The sequence below is a fragment of the Pleurodeles waltl genome, chromosome 3_1, assembly GCF_031143425.1.
Source record: "Pleurodeles waltl isolate 20211129_DDA chromosome 3_1, aPleWal1.hap1.20221129, whole genome shotgun sequence".
Taxonomy (NCBI): Eukaryota; Metazoa; Chordata; class Amphibia; order Caudata; family Salamandridae; genus Pleurodeles; species Pleurodeles waltl.
Window position 1 is genome coordinate 1781847655 of NC_090440.1, and position 20818 is coordinate 1781868472.

The 20818-nt window shown below is 47.9% G+C and overlaps 1 protein-coding gene across 3 annotated transcripts in view; it reads right to left on the reverse strand.

Annotated features, from left to right (window-relative positions):
* The window catches only part of VPS8 (VPS8 subunit of CORVET complex), a 1496959-nt gene that overhangs the window by 547635 nt on the left and 928506 nt on the right, over window positions 1-20818 (reverse strand). For all 3 annotated transcript variants that reach the window (XM_069225817.1, XM_069225815.1, XM_069225816.1), the window contains exon 35: window positions 5824-5971. In XM_069225817.1, the coding sequence (XP_069081918.1) occupies window positions 5824-5971 (148 nt within the window). The remainder of the gene's footprint in view (window positions 1-5823; window positions 5972-20818) is intronic.

Genomic DNA, 20818 nt, shown 5'->3' on the forward strand with positions numbered 1-20818 from the left:
GAACCCAGGGACCCTCTGAAGCAGCTCTGGGTACCACCCCTGGGGTGGTGATGGACAGGGGAGTGGTCACTCCCCTTTCCACTGTCCAGTTTCGCGACAGAGCAGGGACTGGGGGTCCCTGAACCAGTGTAGACTGGTTTATGCATGGAGGGTACCAAATGTGCCCTTCACAGCATACCAGTGGTTTGGCGAGGTTACCCCTCCCAAGACATGTAACACCTATTTCCAAAGGGAGAGGGTCTTACCCCCCCACTCCCAAAGGAAATCCTTTGTTCTGCCTTCCTGGGCTTGAGCTGCTGAAGCAGCAGGAGGGCAGAAACCTGTCTGAGGGGAGCCAGCAGCTTAGGCTGCCCGGAAAACTTCAGAAGACTGGTAGGAGCAATCCTGGGGGTCCTCTAAGGAGCCCTCAGAGTGCATGGAATCATACTTCCAAAACTGGCAACAGTATTGGGGTATGATTCCAACATGTTTGATACCAAACATGCCTAGGTTTGGAGTTACCATTATATAGCTGGACATAGGTAGTGGCCTATGTCCAGTACACGCATAAAACGGCATCCCCGCTGTCATGAAGTTCATGATAATGGCATTGGAGTTCCTGGGGGCACCTCTGCTACTGCAGGGGTGCCCTCACACACAGGTACTTGCAGCTTTCCCTCTGGGCTAGGAGGGACTGTCTTAGGGGGTAACTTACAGTGACCTGGTGCAGTGGCCTATGGTGAAAAGTGGTGCATGCACCCTTTCACACAGGCTGCAATGGCAGGCCTGCAGAACAGTTTGCCTGGGCTTCCCTTGGGTGGCACAATACATGCTGCAGCCAATGGGGATTCCCTGGTACCCCAATGCCATGGGTACCATATACTAGGGACTTATATAAGGGCACCAGTATGCCAAATGTGGGGTGAAAATGGTACAAGTTCCCAAGTTAGAAGGGAGAGAGCGAAATCCTTAGGGTCCTGGTTAGCAGGATCCCAATGAACACAGTCAAACACACTGACAACAGGCAGAAAATGGGGTAACCATGCCAAGAAAGAGGGTGCTTTCCTACAAGGATCATAGCCCGAATGTCCTGGACTCACTGAAGCTGGAGGAAGGCTCAGGAGAGCACTGTATCCATGATTGCTCTCAGGAAGGGAAGCCTTTAAGGAGTCAGGTGTCACTTTGGCACGTTGGAAAAACCCAATGATGTCAACAGGTTGGCAGTCAGTCACAAACTTTATTTGGCCAATCATGGCCAGAAAACATTTCATAAATATATAAGGAGGAAAGAACTCAAAGCACATCAGAGGATAGGGCACAAAATACAGTTAAAGAAGGACATTACACAGAGGACATGTCAATAATAAGATACCTAGAACAAATATTGAAAAAGAAAGAATCCCGGTGAGTCTCAGATTAACAATTAAGACATTTTAAAGTTAAAAACGGGGTAAAATCCTAACATTCTGATATGAAAGGATAGAGATGTTACTTTGAGCAATATTTGTTCTAATACCCAGTGGGAGGCGGACAAAATTTCCCACTGCAACACAGATGTTCTCATTCTCCAGCCTCTGCAATCTCTCAAAAGCTTTCTTGTAGGAATTTGTATTAAAAGAGAAAAAAATAGGGCACAAAAATCTCTTCATAGCATGAGCAAATGGAGCGCAAAATACAATAAGAAATTTGGATCCCCTGGTGCAGGCCTGTGCCGCCTTGCTATATGTCTGTTGACTAGAGGGCAAGATCCTGAGGTGCCCATCAGTACATCCAACAGAGCCTCACTGAAAGGAAGGAGATGTTCTTGGCTTGTCTGTCTTGGGTGGAGAACATCAGTAAGAACATTAGTTTTGATGTCCGTTGTTGGCAAAGTAAGGTCTAAGACTTCAGTTGCCATCCTAACCACAGTGGCAAAAGAGCTAGATTCTTCTGTTGTTATAACAGGGTTAGGAGAGGAGAGAGTAATGTCTGGAGATGTGTGCAGGCCACTAGCAGCCTGTAGGACTAGAAACAAATTTTCATCATCATATAGTTGGCTCTTATCATCTGCATTGTTTTCATCATACGTAGGGAATGCCTCAGGGTCTGAACATGGAAACTGGCATACGCTTTGCAACCTCAGAGGGGCTGGGGATAACCTCCACTTCTGACGTCGGTGCCAGTGTCGAGACATGGGCTGGCAGGGTTGGACCGGGCACCGAGGGAGGTGTCTAACATAGCGAAGGAGCCCAACGCTCAGTGGAGACAAGCTTTAGGATCTGACTGCCCTCAAGTCGAAAGTGAGTTTCACAGACAGCATAAGGAACTGATCCGTTAAGAGTAACCAGGCTAGGAGCTTCCTTGTAAACTCAGTGCTTGAAGATATGCCAGAGGAAACCAGAGGGGTACCAAAGATTTAATCCTTGGTGTGGCTGCAGCTCATGGAGATGTTGTGGCATAGCTGATGACCTGTGGAAGTCGGAGCGCAATGAGAGGAAAACAGGAATCTGCTGCAAAGTCGTGGAACAACTCCTTGGACTCGAGGTACCTGGGGCACCAAATGACTCTGAATGGTGGGAGCAGCAGGGCAACAAAGAGCCATGGTTGGATTTCTTGGTTTTATACTTTTTAAACTTATCCAAGGACCTTGATTTAGATGATTCTCAGTCTGGAGAGAGTGCACATCCATGCCCTAGACTTAGATGGGGACTGGGCCTTCTTCGACCTCTGTTGGAGTCCGCAAAGTAGTTTGGCTTCACAGTCTGGGTGGCCTTCCGGTTCATCTTTGAGCAGCAATAACATAGCACAAGTTGTGCTTGGAGCTGAGACACCAGAAACAGATATCACATAAACAAAGGTTATTATCTTCAGATCTAAAATCAATCTTCTAAATATTCACTTAATGGCATCCTTGCCTTTCTTGCGCAGGCAACAAATAAAAACTCTTTCCAGAGTGAGAAATTTTTGGGATCTACCTGACTGACTCATGTCACAGAGATCCAGATAAAACATATAAGAAAAGGTATGTTTTCCATCTGGCCAAGTTAAAGATGATCAGTGCTTTACTCCTATCAATGGTATATTGTGGTGGTCTCTCTGTTAACACTCCTATAGACCACTTCTATATTGCACAGGCTCTCAAGGTCTCTATGTTTTATAGGTTGCTAAATTGCTAGACCTTGTTCTATGACTAGAGCTGACTTTCGGAAGAGTCATGCCTGTGAACTTTAAATGCATTATGACCACTGACTTTTCAGAATGGTTTACAAAAAAAAAAGTTCCCTTAGGAAAAAACAAGTTCCCTCAGAATTTTTCCGCTTCAAGATCACATCCACATACAGCAACTTTGAACCACAACTTGATCCAACCACGTGGCCCACCATCACCATAGTCAAGACCACCATCACCATGACTATGTAACTCCACTCTGTGCCCCCAACAGTCCTTGTCTACCACACCTTCCACAAAGGACTCACCTCTGACAGCAAGGCCCTCACAACCATTCTTTCATGCTTTTTAAAAACTTTTTTTATTGAACGATTGCTCAACAGACAGCAACATAACGAACAAGTCAGCCATACAGTGTTTACATTGATCAGCATAAACTAAAACATACATATGGATGTTACAATTATCAAGAACAGACGTTTCAACACGCATAGCAGACAATCTCTCCCAGGCTAGGCATAAAGGTGAAAGGTTTACATTTTCCCTGTCCATGCTGTCACCTTCCATTTAAAATCTCACTCCCATGCTCAGTGCCTCCATCCACTCAGCCACATTTTCAGAAGCTTACAAACATACTGTTGCTCCTGCCCTGCTCAAGAAACATTCTGTGCACCCGCCAACCTCATTAACCAGAGAGCAATCTTCCTCCTACCATACCTTGCCAAGGTCGAAGAAAAGATCATTTACAGACGTCTTACTGACCATCTTGTCAATCATCAGCTTCTCAATGCCATGCAGTGTGGGAACATCACTCATCATCCCCATGATCCTAGCCAAAGGAGAGACTGCAGCCCTCATCCTGCTGGAGCTCTTGGTGGTCTTTGGCACAGTATCACATCCCATCCTTATCAGATGCTTACTCAAGATTTACATTAAAAGACCTGCGCTCCACTGTATCTGCTCCTTCTTGACAGACAGAATGGAAATAGTCAGCCTGTTACCTTACACCTCAAAATCCAGAAAACCATCCTCCAGCCCTAAACTCTTCAAAGCATGCATGACCCCGCTGGCTAACCTCATCCGCACCCACAACATCAACATCTTCTCCTAGACTAACATACAACTCATATTGTCCCTCCCAGACAAAATTTTCAACAAAAGGACCATCTTCACCTGCATGACTGAAGTAGCCACCTGGACCAAATGTCTCATGGTTACACATCGACAAGACAGAAGTAGTCATCTTAAAATAAAAAAAAAACACCACACAACTCCAACTGGTAGACATCTGACCTAGGATACACATCCCCAACCCCCTACACTAGAAACCGTGGGATGATCCTGGACAACAAGCTGGAAATATCTGCACAAGTCAGTGCTGTCACAGCATCCTGCTTTCAAATCATGAGCATGCTGAGCAAGATGTCCAAGTGGCTCCACAGCAACACCAGGAAAACTGACCCACATCCTCGTCACCAGGAGGCTGGACTATGGGAACTCCCACTATGTTAAAATCAAGAAGGAACTCACCAAACCCATCACCCACACAGTCAAAGAATTACGCAACATTGGCCCAGCCTATCTGAACAGCAGCTTCTCCTTCCATACCCATCAGACACTTCTGCTCAGCCTGACTCCTACTGGCACACACCACACGCATACACAGAAACAGAATGGGAGGTCCAGCCTTCTCATAAATCGCTCCTAAATTGAGGTATGACCGCCTCACTCCACATTAGAGCCACCTCTTTTCTTCTTCAGTTCCGCAAGACGCTGAAGACCTACTACCTCGAATAATCACTCTCCTACCCTACGAGACTAGGCTCTTACACCGGCTCAACACCACTATGCCCTCACAGGTGATCGTGTGCTCTACAAACACACATAAAATAACACATACAATATTTTGTACGTGACTCCGTCAGCCAGTCTTGGGATATTTGTGCAGCCACATTTCATAAGCAGGGGTTTTTAATACTTATGATGGTAAAAGTAAAGTTCTGCTTTCCTGCTGTCCAAGATTCTGGAAAAAATTTGTTTAAGTAACATTTTCAACTTTTTCACTTTACTGCACTGAAATATTTTGCCACAGAGACAAGTACTTTCATATAATAATCAATGTATGAGACCCATAAATGCTGATACAGGCTCACTGAATGAATCCTCCTGAGGTGGGCTTGTACTGCCTAACAAAAGCAATTTCCATGAATAATTAATTTCATTTCCACCAACGACTAACTACTTAAAACAGCAAATGCTCAAACAACTGCAAAGCAGAATTTTACTTCTTACAATCCGTGGTATTTATTTGTATTCATCAGTAACTATTCAAATGTTCTAACCTGTTAAATTTCTTTCTTTCAACCTACTACACTGAGTGCATCACAATCTCAAGTTGACAGAATTTATTTGTCAAATTAAGTTCACATTTGATGGTCCTTAAATTAAGCCTTTTTTGCCAGGTAAGAAGGCAGACCTGAAGCTTTGTGTGAGACTTTGCAATACATTTTAGTGGAGAACCACTTGGTATAACACACTATTGTACGATCAACATGACATAGTAATTTCTACTTTTTTTTTTTTTTTTTTTTTTTTTAACAACTACCATCTCAGGCCCCAGGAGGGCCTGTAGAGGGAGAAGGTAGTATGTGGTGATGGTGTACTAGATTCATTCATATCTGTCAGTATTTACTATACCTGAATAGTTTCCTCCAGCCTGTAATGCTCTAGGATGTGCAGTATCTCAGTCACTTGGCTAGGATTGTATTGACACAACAGATCAATGTACAATTCACTAACATCTGGATTTAGCTGCAATACATCCGGGTTTACTTGTACACCTTCCCTGAAAATACAAAAAATAAAACAGACCTTTAAATATTTCATGCACATTTGATATAATTGAGTTAGATATACAAATCCACAAAAAAATGAAAATTATATAGTTTCGAAAATCAAGAGAACTCACAATATAAATGGGAAGGCACATGAATTCTCAATTCTCAATATGTGTAGTCTCACACACAACTTTAATTGTTTCTCAGGAACAAGCTACTGAACAGCAGCCATTGTCACATCAGATACAAGCTTTGTCCCATCGCAACGTCACAAAGAAATAGAAAGGTTTTGTCATTTTTCAATGTAGCATTTCGTCAAACCGAAGTAACAATAAATTCCGTAACACATGAGACATTCCCACTAAATCTCCTGGAAACGGAGAAACACAGGCAATATCCAACAGGCCTTTAGATCTCTTACCGAAAAACAGTGACAGACTGGTATTCAATTAAACACACTATTCAAAGCCTAAATCTTACACAACATAGTCTAGATTGCTAAATATGTTGTAGGAAAGTACCCTTTTTGGCATGGTTAGCCCCCCCACTTTTTGCCTAGTATCTGATGCGATTTCAACTTAAAGTGCACTGGTTTCCTGATAACCAGGACCCCAGTGTCAGATCTCTTTCATCAAAACTGCAAAGTCGGTTCCCCAATTTGCAAAACCTTTAGCACCCTCTCTAAGTCCCTAGTAAATGGAACCCTTCGTACTTAGGGCCTGGGGTACTAAAGAAAGTCCCTAAGGGCTGCATGTAGGAAGCTCGCTATTGTATATACTATATCAAAATGAGATATAGTGTGAATAGAGTCCAGGGGTTCCCCAGAGGCTTAACAGAGGCTAAAGTATATAATACTAATGCTCTCTTTTGAGGCAGTGTGGTCGAGCAGTTAGGCTTATCAGAGGGTATTGCAAAGCACTTGTTGTATACACACACACACACACACACACACACACTCAATGACTCAACTCCAGACCAAAGGTTTTTATATAGCAAATATATATTTTCTTAATTTATTTTCAGAACGACAAAATTCAAGTTGCAGGTAAGTACTTCAATAGATTCACAATTCACAAATGTATCAACAGTTTTTTGTTTGAAGTTAATACAGTTTTTAAATTATTCGCAATAATCTGTTTTAAAACTTGACAGTGCAATTTTCAGAAACAATTCCTGGGGGGAAGAAATGTTAGATCGATTTACAGGTAAGTACAACAATTACAGTTCCAGTCTCCGGGTGTTAGGAAGTCCACAGGTTGGGGTTCAACTTAACCCCAAATAACCACCACCAGCAACACGGGGCCAGCTGGGTGCAGAGGTCAAAGTGTAGGAAAAATTAACATGGGCTCCTATGGAGACTGGGGGCACTCGGTTTCAGAACTGCAAGAAGGTAAGTACCCCCGACTTCGGAGGGCAGATCTTAGATGCTGCAGGCTGGATCCATGGGGTCGGGTCTGACAAAAAAAAAAAAACAGAATAACAAAATAAAACAGGCTGAACAAGTACGAGGGCCACCTGCTGAACGCTGATGCACCAGAGGTTGGGTTCTCCAAGTCCTGAGGACTGCGGGTGCAGTGTACCTTTTGGTGTTGGATATCTTCGTCTGGAGCTTTCGCGGTTAGGGGGATCCTCTGGATTCACACTGTCGTGGGGGACAGGAGAGGTCAATCCAGGGTGGGCACGTCCTCCAGATTCACACTGCAAGCGAGATCGTGGGGGATAGGAGAGGTCAACACAGGGTGAGCACTTGCTCCGAATCGCCTGGGGATCCTCTCTAATTGATTGGGGCACCTGGACACGGGCAGTGGGCGTGGGGTGCAGAGTGGTCAGGACTCGTGGATCCAGGGAGGCTCTGGAATTCTTAGGTGTTGTTTCTTCTTGGACAGGGCTGCTGTCCATGTGAGTTCTAGGTTCTCTGTGATTTAGGCAGTCCTCTGGAGCCTCTGTAGAAGTTGCTGTGCCCGCAGGATATGTTGTTTTTCTTGTGTAGGTTCTCTGAAGCAGGAGACAGGCTGATAGGGCTGGGGCCAAGTAGGTTTTTCGTCTTCCTTCTTCTCTGCCTGAGTTTCAGCTTAGCAGTCCTTCTTTCTTGTGAGGTCACCAGGAATCTGACAAACTAGATCCAGAGGAGCCCCTTAAATCCTGGATTTAGGGGCATTACAGGGGTCAGAGGGCAGGGGCCAATTGCTACTCTCCCTGACGGTGGCTAAGCCCTTCTTGTGTCCTCTCCCTTTGGGGGATGAGGGGGACACAAACCTAAACCTATTGTTCCCTGTCTTCCACACTAAGATGGAGGATTCTGCAGGGAGGCGGGGCACCTCAACTCTGGACACCTTAGTGGTGGTCCTAGCTGGGGTTGTCACTCCTCCCTGCTTTCCCTAATTTTCCCGCCGTAGTTGCCGCCACTAGCTGGAGTATCCTGGGGCACTGTAACAAGAGACGTGAGCCTTTGAGGCTCACAGCCAGGTGTTACAGTTCCTGCGGGGGAGGTGTGAAGCACCTCCACCCAGGACTAATTTGTTTCTGGCCACAAAGAGAACAAAGGCTCTCACCCCATGTGGTCAGAAACTCGTCTGAAAGTGGCAGACCTTTACAGACTGGTTAGTCCAGCACTAGCACTTTGGCTTTCATACAGGGGGGCATGTCTAAGATGCCGTCTGGGTGCATTTTTCAATAAATCCACACTGGCATGAGGTGTGGGTTTACTATGCTGAGAAGTTTGATACAAAACGTACCTGTATTCAGTGAAACCATCATGGAATTGTTTAGTTTGTAACAACAAACTCCCAGAACATATAGTGAATATGGCTATGCTGCACTTACAATGTCTAAAAATGGACTTAGACAATGTAGAGGCATATTGCTCAGGCTGTAAGGCCTGCTAGAGGGGAGACTTACCGATGTCACAGGCAGAGGTTTGTGGGCATGGCACCCAAAGGGGGTGCCATGTCGACTTTGTCTTTTTCTCCCCACCAGCACACAAATGAGGCCAAAGGAAGTGCCAGCCACAGTGGCTGATTGGAGAAAAAATGAAAGGGCTGAGTCGAATTTAACTTCTGGCAACCTGGATCGGGGTGGGGGAGGCAGGGTGAAAATTGGCCAACAAAGGGTAGGATTAAAAGTGATGGAGCTTCCAAAGAGCATAATCTCAGTTTTATTGGTGTTGCATTTCAGATGGGTAGCTTGCATCCACCAGATAATCTTAACCAGGCACTATTTAAAAATTAGCTCAGTGCCCAAAAAAGTCTTATCTAAGGCCAACATCAGTTATGTGTTGTCAGCGAGGGAAGCAATGTTGGGATGTACTTGTTTCTTACCTTCTGTAGCAATGTATCTGATAGAGACATATTCTAGTTGCAGATTCCTTACCTTGGAATTTCCCCAAGGCATCTGACTGGATCTGGACTTTTTTCTTCAAGCAGTACCCCTGCATGCCGTCAGGTGGCGTCAGTCGACTCTGTGGGTGTCGTTGGCATCATGGTTGCCGTAATGACATCATTGTCGTATATAGACGCCACCCCGGCGTGCTGACGTCGGTTTCTTTTCACGACTTTCCACGCCAGTAGCATGGAACCATGGAGAACACTGAGACTGGTGCACCAAAACTAGGGCCCTTAAAGGGAAGTTCCTGTCCCTAGAAATCAGTTTGCAGAGCGGGGAGGATGAGCAGGTCAGTAAGGAATCTGTAACTAGAATATGTCTAAACCAGATATATCGTAACCAAATGTAAGTAACTTGTATATCTGATAGAGACTTCTAGTTGCGGATTCCTTACCTTAGAATAGGTACCTGAGCAATACCATTCTCAGTGGTGGGCTGCGAACTACGATCACACCAAAAAGTTCGGCAGGACCGAACGGCCAAAGTAGCCATCTCTGCGGACTGTCCAGGCAGTAATGTTTGGTGAACCTGTGCAGATATGCCTACGTCGTCACCTTGCAGATGCTAACGCTGTGGTAGCAGCAGTTACTCTGGTAGAATGAGCACGTAAACCCTTAGGCGGTTGCTTTTTCACCAAAATGTAGCACATTATGATGCTGATGACTACCCATCACAAGATTGTCCTCTTCTGCACAGCCCTTCCTTTCTTCGCACCCACATAACCCACAAAGAGTTGATCGTCCACCCGGAAATCTTTGGTATGATTTAAGTAGACCGCCAATGCTCTTTTTGGATCCAGGCGGTGGAGTCTCTCCTCCTCATGAGAGGGATGTGGGGGTGCGTAAAAAGTAGGCAAGGTGATTGATTGGCCTACATGAAAAGGTGTCACCACTTTCGGAAGGAAGGAAGCACCACCTTGTCAGGATGGACAGCTAGAAATTGGGGCTTCGAAGGGAGAGCCTAGAGCTCACTCACTCTGCAAGCAAAGGTGATGGCAATTTAAGGAGGCAGTTTTAGGAGTCAAGAGCCACAGGGGACAGTTGTGCAGTGGCTCAAAAGGAGCGCACATGAGCTATATGATGTAGGAAGCTGTCTCTGTAGATACTATCTCAAAGTAAGAGATAGTGTGCACAGACTCCAGGGGTTCCACAAGAGGCTTGACAGAGGCAATAATAGATAATACTAATGCTCTGTTTGTGGTAGTGTGGTCAAGCAGTTAGGCTTATCAGAGGGTATTGTTAAGCATTTGTGGAACACACACAGGCAATAAATGAGAACACACACTCAAAGACTTAACTCTAGGCCAATAGATTTTTATGTAGAAAAATATTATTTTCTTAATTTATTTTAGAACCTCGATCCTCCTTCTCTGTGGGGTTTTAAGGTCAGCAGTCCTCCTTCTTGTTAGGTCACCAGGAATCTGAATGCCTGGGTTCAGGGTCACCCCTAAATACAGAATTTAGGGGGGTGTTTGGGTCACAGGGCAGTAGCCAATGGCTACTGTCCTTGAGGGTGGCTACACTCTGCTTGTGCTCCCTCCCTTTGGAAAGGGGAGCACATCCCTAACCCTATTGGGCTAAATCCTCCAAAACAAGATGGAGAATTTTCCAAGGAGGGGCCACTTCACCTCTGGTCACCTTAGGGGTGGACCTGGATGAGGGGGTGACTCCTCCTTGTTTTTCTCATTATCTTCCTGGACTTGCCGCCAAAAGTGGGGTCTGTGTCCAGGGGGCGGGCATCTCCTCTATCTGGAGTGCCCTGGGGCATTGTAACACGAAGACTGAGCCTTTGAGGCTCACTGCTAGGTGTTACAGTTCCTGCAGGGGGGAGGTGTGAGGCACCTCAAGCCAGTGCAGGCTTTGTTTCTGGTCTCAGAGTGCACAAAGGCTCTCACCCCAGGGGGTCAGAAACTCATCTCTCAGTGGCAGGCTAGCACAGCCCAGTCAGTCCTGCACTGAAGGATGCCCTCTGTGTGCATTTTTTAATAAATCCAAAACTGGCATCAGTGTGGGTTTATTATTCTGAGAAGTTTGGTACCAAACTTCCCAGTATTCAGTGTAGCCATTATCGAACTGTGGAGTTCGTTTTGACAAATTCCCAGACCATATACTTAATATGGCCACACTGTATTTACAATAAGAAGGGTCTTGGACACTGTAGGGGCATATTGCTCATGCAGCTATGCCCTCACCTGTGATATAGTGCACCCTGCCTTGGGGCTTTAAGGCCTGCTAGAGGGGTGACTTACCCATGCCACAGGCAGTATTTTGTGTGCATGGTATCCTGAGGGTGATGCCATGTCGACTTTGCCTTTTTCTTCCCACCAACATACAATCTGCAACGGCAGTGTACATGTGTTAGGTGAGGGATCCCTTTGGGTGGCACAACAAATGATGCAGCCCTTAGGGACCTTCCCCGGTCACAGGGCCCTTGGCCCACTGGTACCTTTTACAAGGGATTTATCTGTGCTCCAGGGGTGTGCCAATTGTGGAAACAATGGTACATTTTTAGTGAAAGAACACTGGTGCTGGGGCCTGGCTAGCAGAGTCCCAGCACACACTCAGTCAAGTCAGCATCAATATCAGGCAAAAAGAGTGGGGGGTTAACTGCAACAAGGTGCCATTTTCCTACATCTGTCCCTAGTTATAAAATTGCTACCACCATCCATGGATGCTAAACCCATTTCTCTTCTCTCTTTTTCTATTGCTAGGGCTCTGTCTCAGGGCAAGTCTCCTAGCTAATCTCTCTAAAAGCATCTCCCATTCAAAGAGTCTATCTCTGGACATCAAGGAACCAGAGTCCTCCTCACTATTGGGCAGGTCTGCTAGACACTTGTGATACAGGTTCTACTCTTTTGAGTGGTGGAGGGTCCAGTTGTCCCTCACTTGCACTGCCCTGATGTAGGAAAGTGCCACTGTTGGCACGGTTACCCCCCCCATACTTTTTTCCTCGTGTTGATGCCAACTTTGATTGAAAGTGTGCTGAGATCCTGCTAACCAGGCCCTAGTACCAGTGTTCTTTCCCAGAATCTGTACCTTTGTTTCCACAATTGGCACAACCCTGGCCCACAGTTATGTCCCTTGTAAAAGGTACCCATGGTACCAAGGGCACTGTGACCAGGGAAGGTCCCCAAGGGCTGCAGCATTTATTATGCCACCCTAGGGGACCCTTACCAAGCACATGTACACTGCCTATGCAGCCTGTGTGTGCTGGTGGGGAGAAAAAGACAAAGTCAACATGACACCCCTCCCAGCCTGTCATGCCCACAAACCACTGCCTGTGGCATAGGTTAAGACACCCCTCTATCAGACCTTACAGCCCTAAGGCAGGGTGCACTATACCACAGGTGAGGGCACAGCTGCATGAGCAATATGCCCCTACAGTGTATAAGTCCATTCTTAGACATTGTAAGTGCAGTTTAGCCATATTGAGTATATGGTCTGGGAGTCTGTCATTAGGAACTCCACAGCTCAATAATGGCTTCACTGAATACTGGGAAGTTTGGTATCACTGATGCCAGTGTGGGATTTATTGAAAAATGCACACAGACGACATCTTAGAGATGCCCCCTATTTGTTAGCTAAACTTCTTCTCAAGGCACGGATTACTCCAGCCAGTAGAGTTGCCCGCCCCCCGAACAAAGCCCCACTTTTGGCTGCAAGTCCGGTAGGAAAATTAGGGAAACAGGGAGGAATGACCACCCCAGCCAGGACAACCGCTAAGGTGTCCAGAGCTGAGGTGACCTCCTCTCTGCAGAATCCTCCATTTTGGTTTGGAGGACAGGAACCAATAGGATTAGGTTTGTGCCCACCACCCCAAAGGCAGTGGGCACAAGGAGGGTGTAGCTACTGCCCTCTGACCCTAAAATACCCCTAAATCTAGGAGTAGATCTAGGATTTAAGGTCCTCCCTGAACTCAGGTCACCAGATTCCTGGTGACCTAACAAAAAGAAGGACTGCTTAGCTGAAATCCCCAGCAGAGAAGAAGGAAGAAGACAACTGATTTGTCCCCAGCCCTACCGGCCTGTCTCCTGCTTCTAAGAACTTGCAAAAGAACAGTGACACATCCAGAGGGACCAGCAACATCTGCCAAGCTCCAGAGGACTGCCCTGCACCCAAAAGGACCAAGAACTCCTGTGGACAGCGGCCCTGTCCAAGAAGAAAACAACAACTAAGGACTCCAAACTCACTCTGAATGCGTGAGTCCTAACCACTCTGCACCCTACGCAAAGGGCCCGTGTTCAGGTGATCCAACCAGCTAGAGAGTATCCCCAGGCAATTCAGAGCAAGTGCCCACCCTGGGTTGACCTCTCCACCCCTCCATGACGAAGCCTGCAGAGGGAATCCAGAGGATCCCCTGACCACAAAAGCTCTGGAAGAAGATATCCAACGCCTAAGGACTCACTGCACCCGCAGCCCCAAGACCTTGGAGAAACCGACACCTGGTGCAGCTATGTTCAGCAGGCGGCCCTCCTCCCTGTCCAGCCTGTGGTTTGCCCGAGACGACCCCCTGAATGTCGCCTGCAGCCTCTGAATTACCCCCGGGTTCTCTATGAGAACCATTGGAGACCTGACATCATGTTGGCACCCTGCACCCGGCTGCTCCAGTGTTGCTGAGGGTGTAAGTTTGGTGTCAACTTGTGCCCCCCCCGAGTGCTACTCTAAACTCCCCAGGTCTTCCCTCCAAAGACACGGGTACTTACCTGCCTGCAGATCTGAAACCGAGTGCCCCCAGTCTCTATAGGAGCCCATGTTAATTTTGCCTACACTTTGACCTCTGCACCAAGCTGGCCCCGTGTTGCTGATTATGGGTGTTTGGGGTTAACTTGAACCCCAACATGTGGACTTCCTAACCCCCAGAGACTGGAAACTGTAAGTGTTGTACTTACCTGTAAAACGATCTAACTTTTCTTCTCCCAGGAACTGTTTCTGAAAATTGCACTGTGTTCATTTTTAAAACAGATTGCTGCCAATTTTTCAAAAACTGTATAACTTATCGATTTCAAACAAAGTACTGTTAATACATGTGTGAAATATTAATCTATTAAAGTACTTACCTGCAACTTGAATCTTGTGGTTCTAGAAATATATAGGAATAGGAAATGAAGAGAAGATTTTTTTTCTATATATGAAAAACGTTGGTCTGTAGTTAAGTCATTGAGTGTGTGCTTTTTCTATTGTCTGAATGTGTACAACAAATGCTTTGCACTGCCTTCTGATAAGCCTAACTGCTCGACCACACTACCACAAAAAAAGAACATTAGTATTATCTACTTTAGCCTCTGTAAGCCTCTGGGGAAACCCTGAACTCTGTGCGCACTATTTCTCATTTCAATATAGTATATACAAAGCCAGCTTCCAACACCTGATCTACAAGGACAGTGGCCTCATCTCCAGGATGGGCCTGTTCATGCTCTCCCAGTAGCTCCTGGAGCAAGTGGTAGGGGTTGAGTCTGTTTTTATTTTGTACCCTTTACAAAGGGCACTTAACTGCTTGTGGGAAAGCTTACGGTAAGGGGTGACTTTGAGCTCCACAAACTTGTCCTCTGAGGTGCTGTAAGGAAATGCCGCCTTGGCATGGTTACCTCCTAACTTTTTGCCTTTGCTGATGCTATGTTATGATTTGAAAGTGTGCTGGAACCCTGCTAACCAGGCCCCCAGCACCAATGTTCTTTCCCTAAACTGTACCTTTGTCTCCACAACTGGTACAACCCTGGCACTCAGGTAAGTCCCTTGTAACTGGTACCCCTGGTACCAAGGGCCCTGATGCCAGGGAAGGTCTCTAAGGGCTGCAGCATGTCTTTTGCCACCCTGGGGACCCCTCACTCAGCACATGCACACTGCCTCACAGCTTATGTGTGCTTGTGGGGAGAAAATGACTAAGTCGACATGGCACTCCCCCAGAGTGCCATGCCAACCTCACACTGCCTGTGGCATAGGTAAGTCACCCCTCTAGCAGGCCTTACAGCCCTAAGGCAGGGTGCACTATACCACAGGTGAGGGCATAGGTGCATGAGCACTATGCCCCTACAGTGTCTAAGCAAAACCTTAGACATTGTAAGTGCAGGGTAACCATAAGAGTATATGGTCTGGGAGTTTGTCAAACACGAACTCCACAGTTCCATAATGGCTACACTGGAAACTGGGAAGTTTGGTATCAAACTTCTCAGCACAATAAATGCACAATGATGCCAGTGTGCAATTTATTGTAACATACACCCAGAGGGCATCTTAGAGATGCCCCCTAAATACCAATCCGACTTCTAGTGTAGGCTGACCAGTTTCTGCCAGCCTGCCACACACCTGACATGTTGCTGGCCACATGGGGAGAGTGCCTTTGTCACTCTGTGGCCAGGAACAAAGCCTGTACTGGGTGGAGGTGCTTCTCACCTCCCCCTGCAGGAACTGTAACACCTGGCCTCAAAGGCTCACCCCTTTTGTTACAGCGCCCCAGGGCATCCCAGCTAGTGGAGATGCCCGCCCCTCCGGCCACTGCCCCCACATTTGGCAGCAAGGCTGGAGGAGATAATGAGAAAAACAAGAAGGAGTCACCCACCAGTCAGGACAGCCCCTAAGGTGTCCTGAGCTGAGGTGACCCCTGCCTTTAGAAATCCTCCATCTTGAGTTTGGAGGATTCCCCCAATAGGATTAGGGATGTGCCCCCTCCCCACAGGGAGGAGGCACAAAGAAGGTGTAGCCACCCTCAAGGACAGAATCCACTGGCTACTGCCCTCCCAGACCTAAACACCCCCCTAAATTCAGTATTTACGGGCTCCCCAGATCCCAGGAAAACAGATTCCTGCAACCTGAAGAAACAAGAATGACTGCCGACCTACAAGCCTGGAGAGAAGACAACAACTTTTTTTGGCCCCAGCCCTACCGGCCTGTCTCCAACTTCGAAAACCTGCAACCAGCGACGCATCTGACCGAGACCAGCGACCTCTGAAGCCTCAGAGGACTGCCCTGGACTAAAGGACCAAGAAACTCCCGTGAGCAGCGGCCCTTCTCAAAACCAGCTACTTCTTTGCAACAAAGAAGCAACTTCCAAAGACTGCACGTTTCCCGCCGGAAGCGTGAGACTTCTCACTCTGCACCTGACGCCCCCGGCTCAAGATTCAGAGAACCAGGGAAGGACTCCCCGGCGACTGCGAGCCCGTGAGTAACCAGAGAGGACCCCCCTGTGCCTCCACAGCGGCGCCTGCAGAGAAAATCCAGAGGCTCCCCCTGACCGAGACTGCCTGTAACAAGGGACCGACGCCTGGAACCAACACTGCACTCGCAGCCCCCAGGACCTGAAGGAACCGAACTTCAACGAGGGAGTGACCCCCAGGTGACCCTCTGCCCAGCCCAGGTGGTGGCTGTCCTGAGAAGCCCCCCCTCTGCCTGCCTGCACCGCTAGAGTGACCCCCGGGTCCCTCCATTGTTTCCTATCTAAAACCCGACGCCTGTTTTGCACACTGCACCCAGACGCCCCTGTGCTGCTGAGGGTGTGTTTTGTGTGCCTACTTGTGCCCCCCCCCCCCCCCAGTGCTCTACAAAACCCCTCTGGTCTGCCCCCCGAGGACGCGGGTACTTACCTGCTGGCAGACTGGAACCGGAGCACCCCTGTTCTCCATAGGTGCCTGTGTGTTTTGGGCACCTCTTTGACCTCTGCACCTGACCGACCCTGAGCTGCTGGTGTGGTAACTTTGGGGTTGCCTTGAACCCCCAACGGTGGGCTGCCTATGCCCCAGAACTGAGACTTGTAAGTGTTTTACTTACCTCCTAATCTAACCTTTACTTACCTCCCCCAGGAACTGTTTATTTTTGCACAGTGTCCACTTTGAGAATAGCTTATTGCCATTTTTACAAAGACTGCATATGATATTGCTTTTATTCAAAGTTCCTAAAGTATCTAAGTGAAGTACCTTACATTTAAAGTGTTTAATGTCAATCTTGAACCTGTGGTTCTTAACATAAACTAAGAAAATATATATTTAAATATGCAAACCTATTGGCCTGGAGTAAGTCTTTGAGTGTGTGTTCCTCATTTATTGTCTGTGTGTGTACAACAAATGCTTAACACTACCCTCTGATAAGCCTACTGCTCGACCACACTACCACAAAATAGAGCATTAGAATTATCTAATTTTGCCACTATCTTACCTCTAAGGGGAACCCTTGGACTCTGTGCACACTATTTATTTGAAATAGTATATACAGAGCAAACTTCCTACAGGTGCTCATTATTTTACTGAATTGGGAACGATTTTGAGCTAGAGGAAAATTCCTAACACAGGTTTTTGCAGTCCTAACTAAAGTAAGTTTTTACAACTTTTACTGTTAGGCTAAAGGGACCTAGTCAGGGCCCTAACAGTACTTTTAAGAACTTGGAAAAAAAAACAATTAAAAAAAATGCCATTTAACTAGAGGCAATTTTTGGGGACGTGGACTGACGCCAATGGAGTAGGACAGGTGCTTTGTTGCTCCCAGCCAAACTCCATCATCTGGGTCTATCTGAGACCTAAATCATCTAATTCCTGCCCACAAACACTGCCAGATGCACCGGGACCTGAATAGCTATACTGCCAACGGAGCTGGGCGGGATATCTCGGCGCGCAGAACTACCACACGCTCTGTCGCAAAATGGCTGCGTGTTCCGGGCACTCTGACTGGACTGGTGAGGCTGCGGAGCGGCACTGACCCTGGTTACTCCATCATCCAGTGGTTGCCGATTGTGACGAGAGCTGGAGGGGATACGCAGCGCGGAACCAGGGCCGAGTGGAGCACAGCGCCATTCAGGATCCCGGGCGAGAGACATGGCTGAGCAGATAGCTGGTGGTGCAGACTGGGAGGCGATGCTCCCCAGCTCAGAGATTACTGGGCTGGGTGCAGAGGAGCATCAGAACTGAGGTGGGTGCATGCACCCCCCTACTCTGTGTTGACTGCAGCGGTGGTGGCCCCCGGTGCTTTGCTGACAGACACATAAGTATTTGAGTTGGGGCAGGGAAAGTATCGAGACTTGAGAGTACTGACATCCCTCCCTCGCAGTGATTGCCTTGACAACGGCCTGGGACTAGGGCTGGTGGGGTGGGGGGGGACTTGCTGGTCAATGTGGAGGCTCTTGGACTGGCTGAGCGAGAGTGCCAAAACTGCGGTCTGAGGGGGTGGGCCTCCCCCTGCTCCTTAGGGCTGCCTGCTGCGCCATCAAAGTGGGGCCGTCTGGAAACATGCTGGGGCTAAGAAGAAGGCCCGGTGAGAGAACACAGCTGGACCTGCCAGATCTGGGTGACAGGACTAAGAACTGCTGGAGGCAAGCTCAAAGGTAGAACTGGTGGCCCTGTCCTGGTCACTGAATTGTGAAGGGGAATATTTACATGGCCAGTTCGAGGTGAGGGTGCTTGCAGAACCGAACGTGGCACTGAACCCTCCTTGTTTGCTTTACCACCCTTATATTGCTGGTGTCCCTGGGTGCACATTGACTGGTGCGGTCCTGGGGGCCTATACTGTTTACCACCCAGACCTCTTTGGTAGCTGTTCTGTGTGCACTTGCAGGCCCTGCTAAGACGCGCTTAGGACCGAGAAGCGTGGAAGAAGACTACTGCTGACTAGTGCGGTCTGTAGCCTACCACCTGGAGGGGGGCTGTCGGCTGGACTTGGGATTCGTGGTCAGCCGTTAGCCCGGCCGTCACCATCTAGCTTTCAGACCTCCAAGGTCCTTGTGGACCTGTGGCCCCGCAGGTCCCCGCCCACCTGTCATACGCTAGCTGGGAGAGACCGAAGAGGGCACCATAATACGCAGATCCAACTAGGGTGCCAGACTAAAGCGCTCACATAGCAGCCGTACGGGAAGAAAGTGAACAGTAAGGAGAGCCTGCATTACCTGGCCTATCGGACCCCTGTCTGGACCATGGAGCACGACGGGGGCCATATACTAGATCAAATACCTGCGTCTTGGAACCCTCAGGTGCGGCACCCCATAGCCTACTCACAAATGGCTACGGACCTGTAATACTTCCACGACACTATCGTTACACATAGTGTTCAAGGAAGGTGGGTTCTGTAGTCATGGCTGCCGGAGGGGCCCATTCGGGTGGGACTGAGTGACTACATCAGTGACCCAGAGCATTTAACCAACTCATAACCAGAGAGCTTTCTGTGACATAGACACCCACATATATCAGTTTGATTACAGCTGTATTACCTGGACCGCCACCAGAAAGCCAGTATAGGAAAATACTCCAGAAAGAATGGCGCTTCAGACCCGTCACTATCCCAGGACCTGATCCCTCCCACCATGGCGGAACCTACTGCAAACATGGCACAATCACAGGGAGCCACCTTAAACACCATCCTCCAGGCCATCACTGCCACCCGAGAGCTTGAGCTCAAAATTGACAACGTAACTGCAGAATTGGGCTCCTGAGGGACGACCATAGACGCCTGGCTGAGAGAATCACATCTGCCGAACGCACCCTAGAGGAGGCTTCCCCCGATGTAGTACCCATGAAAATATGACTAAACCAAGTAGAACAAAAAGTTAAAGTGCTTGAAATCAGAGCTGAAGATGTAGAAAACATCGCCTGAAGAAACACCATTCATATAGTGGGACCACCGGAACGCATTAAGGGATCGCAGGGAACATGATTCCCTTTCTAGAGACATGGATTTGCAACACTGTGGCCCCTCAGGGACTGTTCCCTTACTACGCCTTTGAGTGGGCCCATCTGGTTCTGGCTCGGCCACCATCCCCGTGTAGGCCTTCCTGGCAGATAGTGGACAAATGATTACATTATAGGGACAGGGACCACATCCTTGATCAAGCAAGACTGAAAGGAGTTATCCTAGTAGACAACTACAAAGTAATGCTGTTCCAGGACTTTACCAGAGAGATCCAAAAACAACGTGCATCATTCCAAACTGCCAAGAAGCACCTTCAGGACCTGGGGATCACGTATGGGGTGTTATTCCCAGCTCGGCTATGGGTCACATATGAATAAATGGCACACTTTTTCACCATCGCCAAACACTTTGGGAGTGGACTGGTCTGCTAGGCACTGAGAAGGGGGTGGTATCAACCCACAAACGAGGACCACCCTGCAAACCGACAAAGAGAAAGAAGAGGTTGGGGGCAAGCACTGCTCCATTTAGATCTGAAGCCCTGGACAAGCAATGAAAGACTGTGGAAACAGCCACATCCATGCATGGAGCCAATTTGGCTACCCCATCTCTGCCGGTTTAAGTGAACTCTGGAGAGTCTGACTCAGATGGAGTGGCAGGCTCGGCCTTCAGCTCCCTGTACCCACTGCCATTCATTCCCTGTGGAACCTCAGTAAAAATTATATGAATGGGCCCACATCGTTTGACATGAATCGCCTGTTGTGTGACTACTGCCCTTCTCTCCTAACTCTATATTTGCATGCTTGCTGGGCAGATTATGGCTGTAATTACTTTGTGTTCAAACTCGGGTGGTGTGATGTGTGGCCAGGAGGTGAT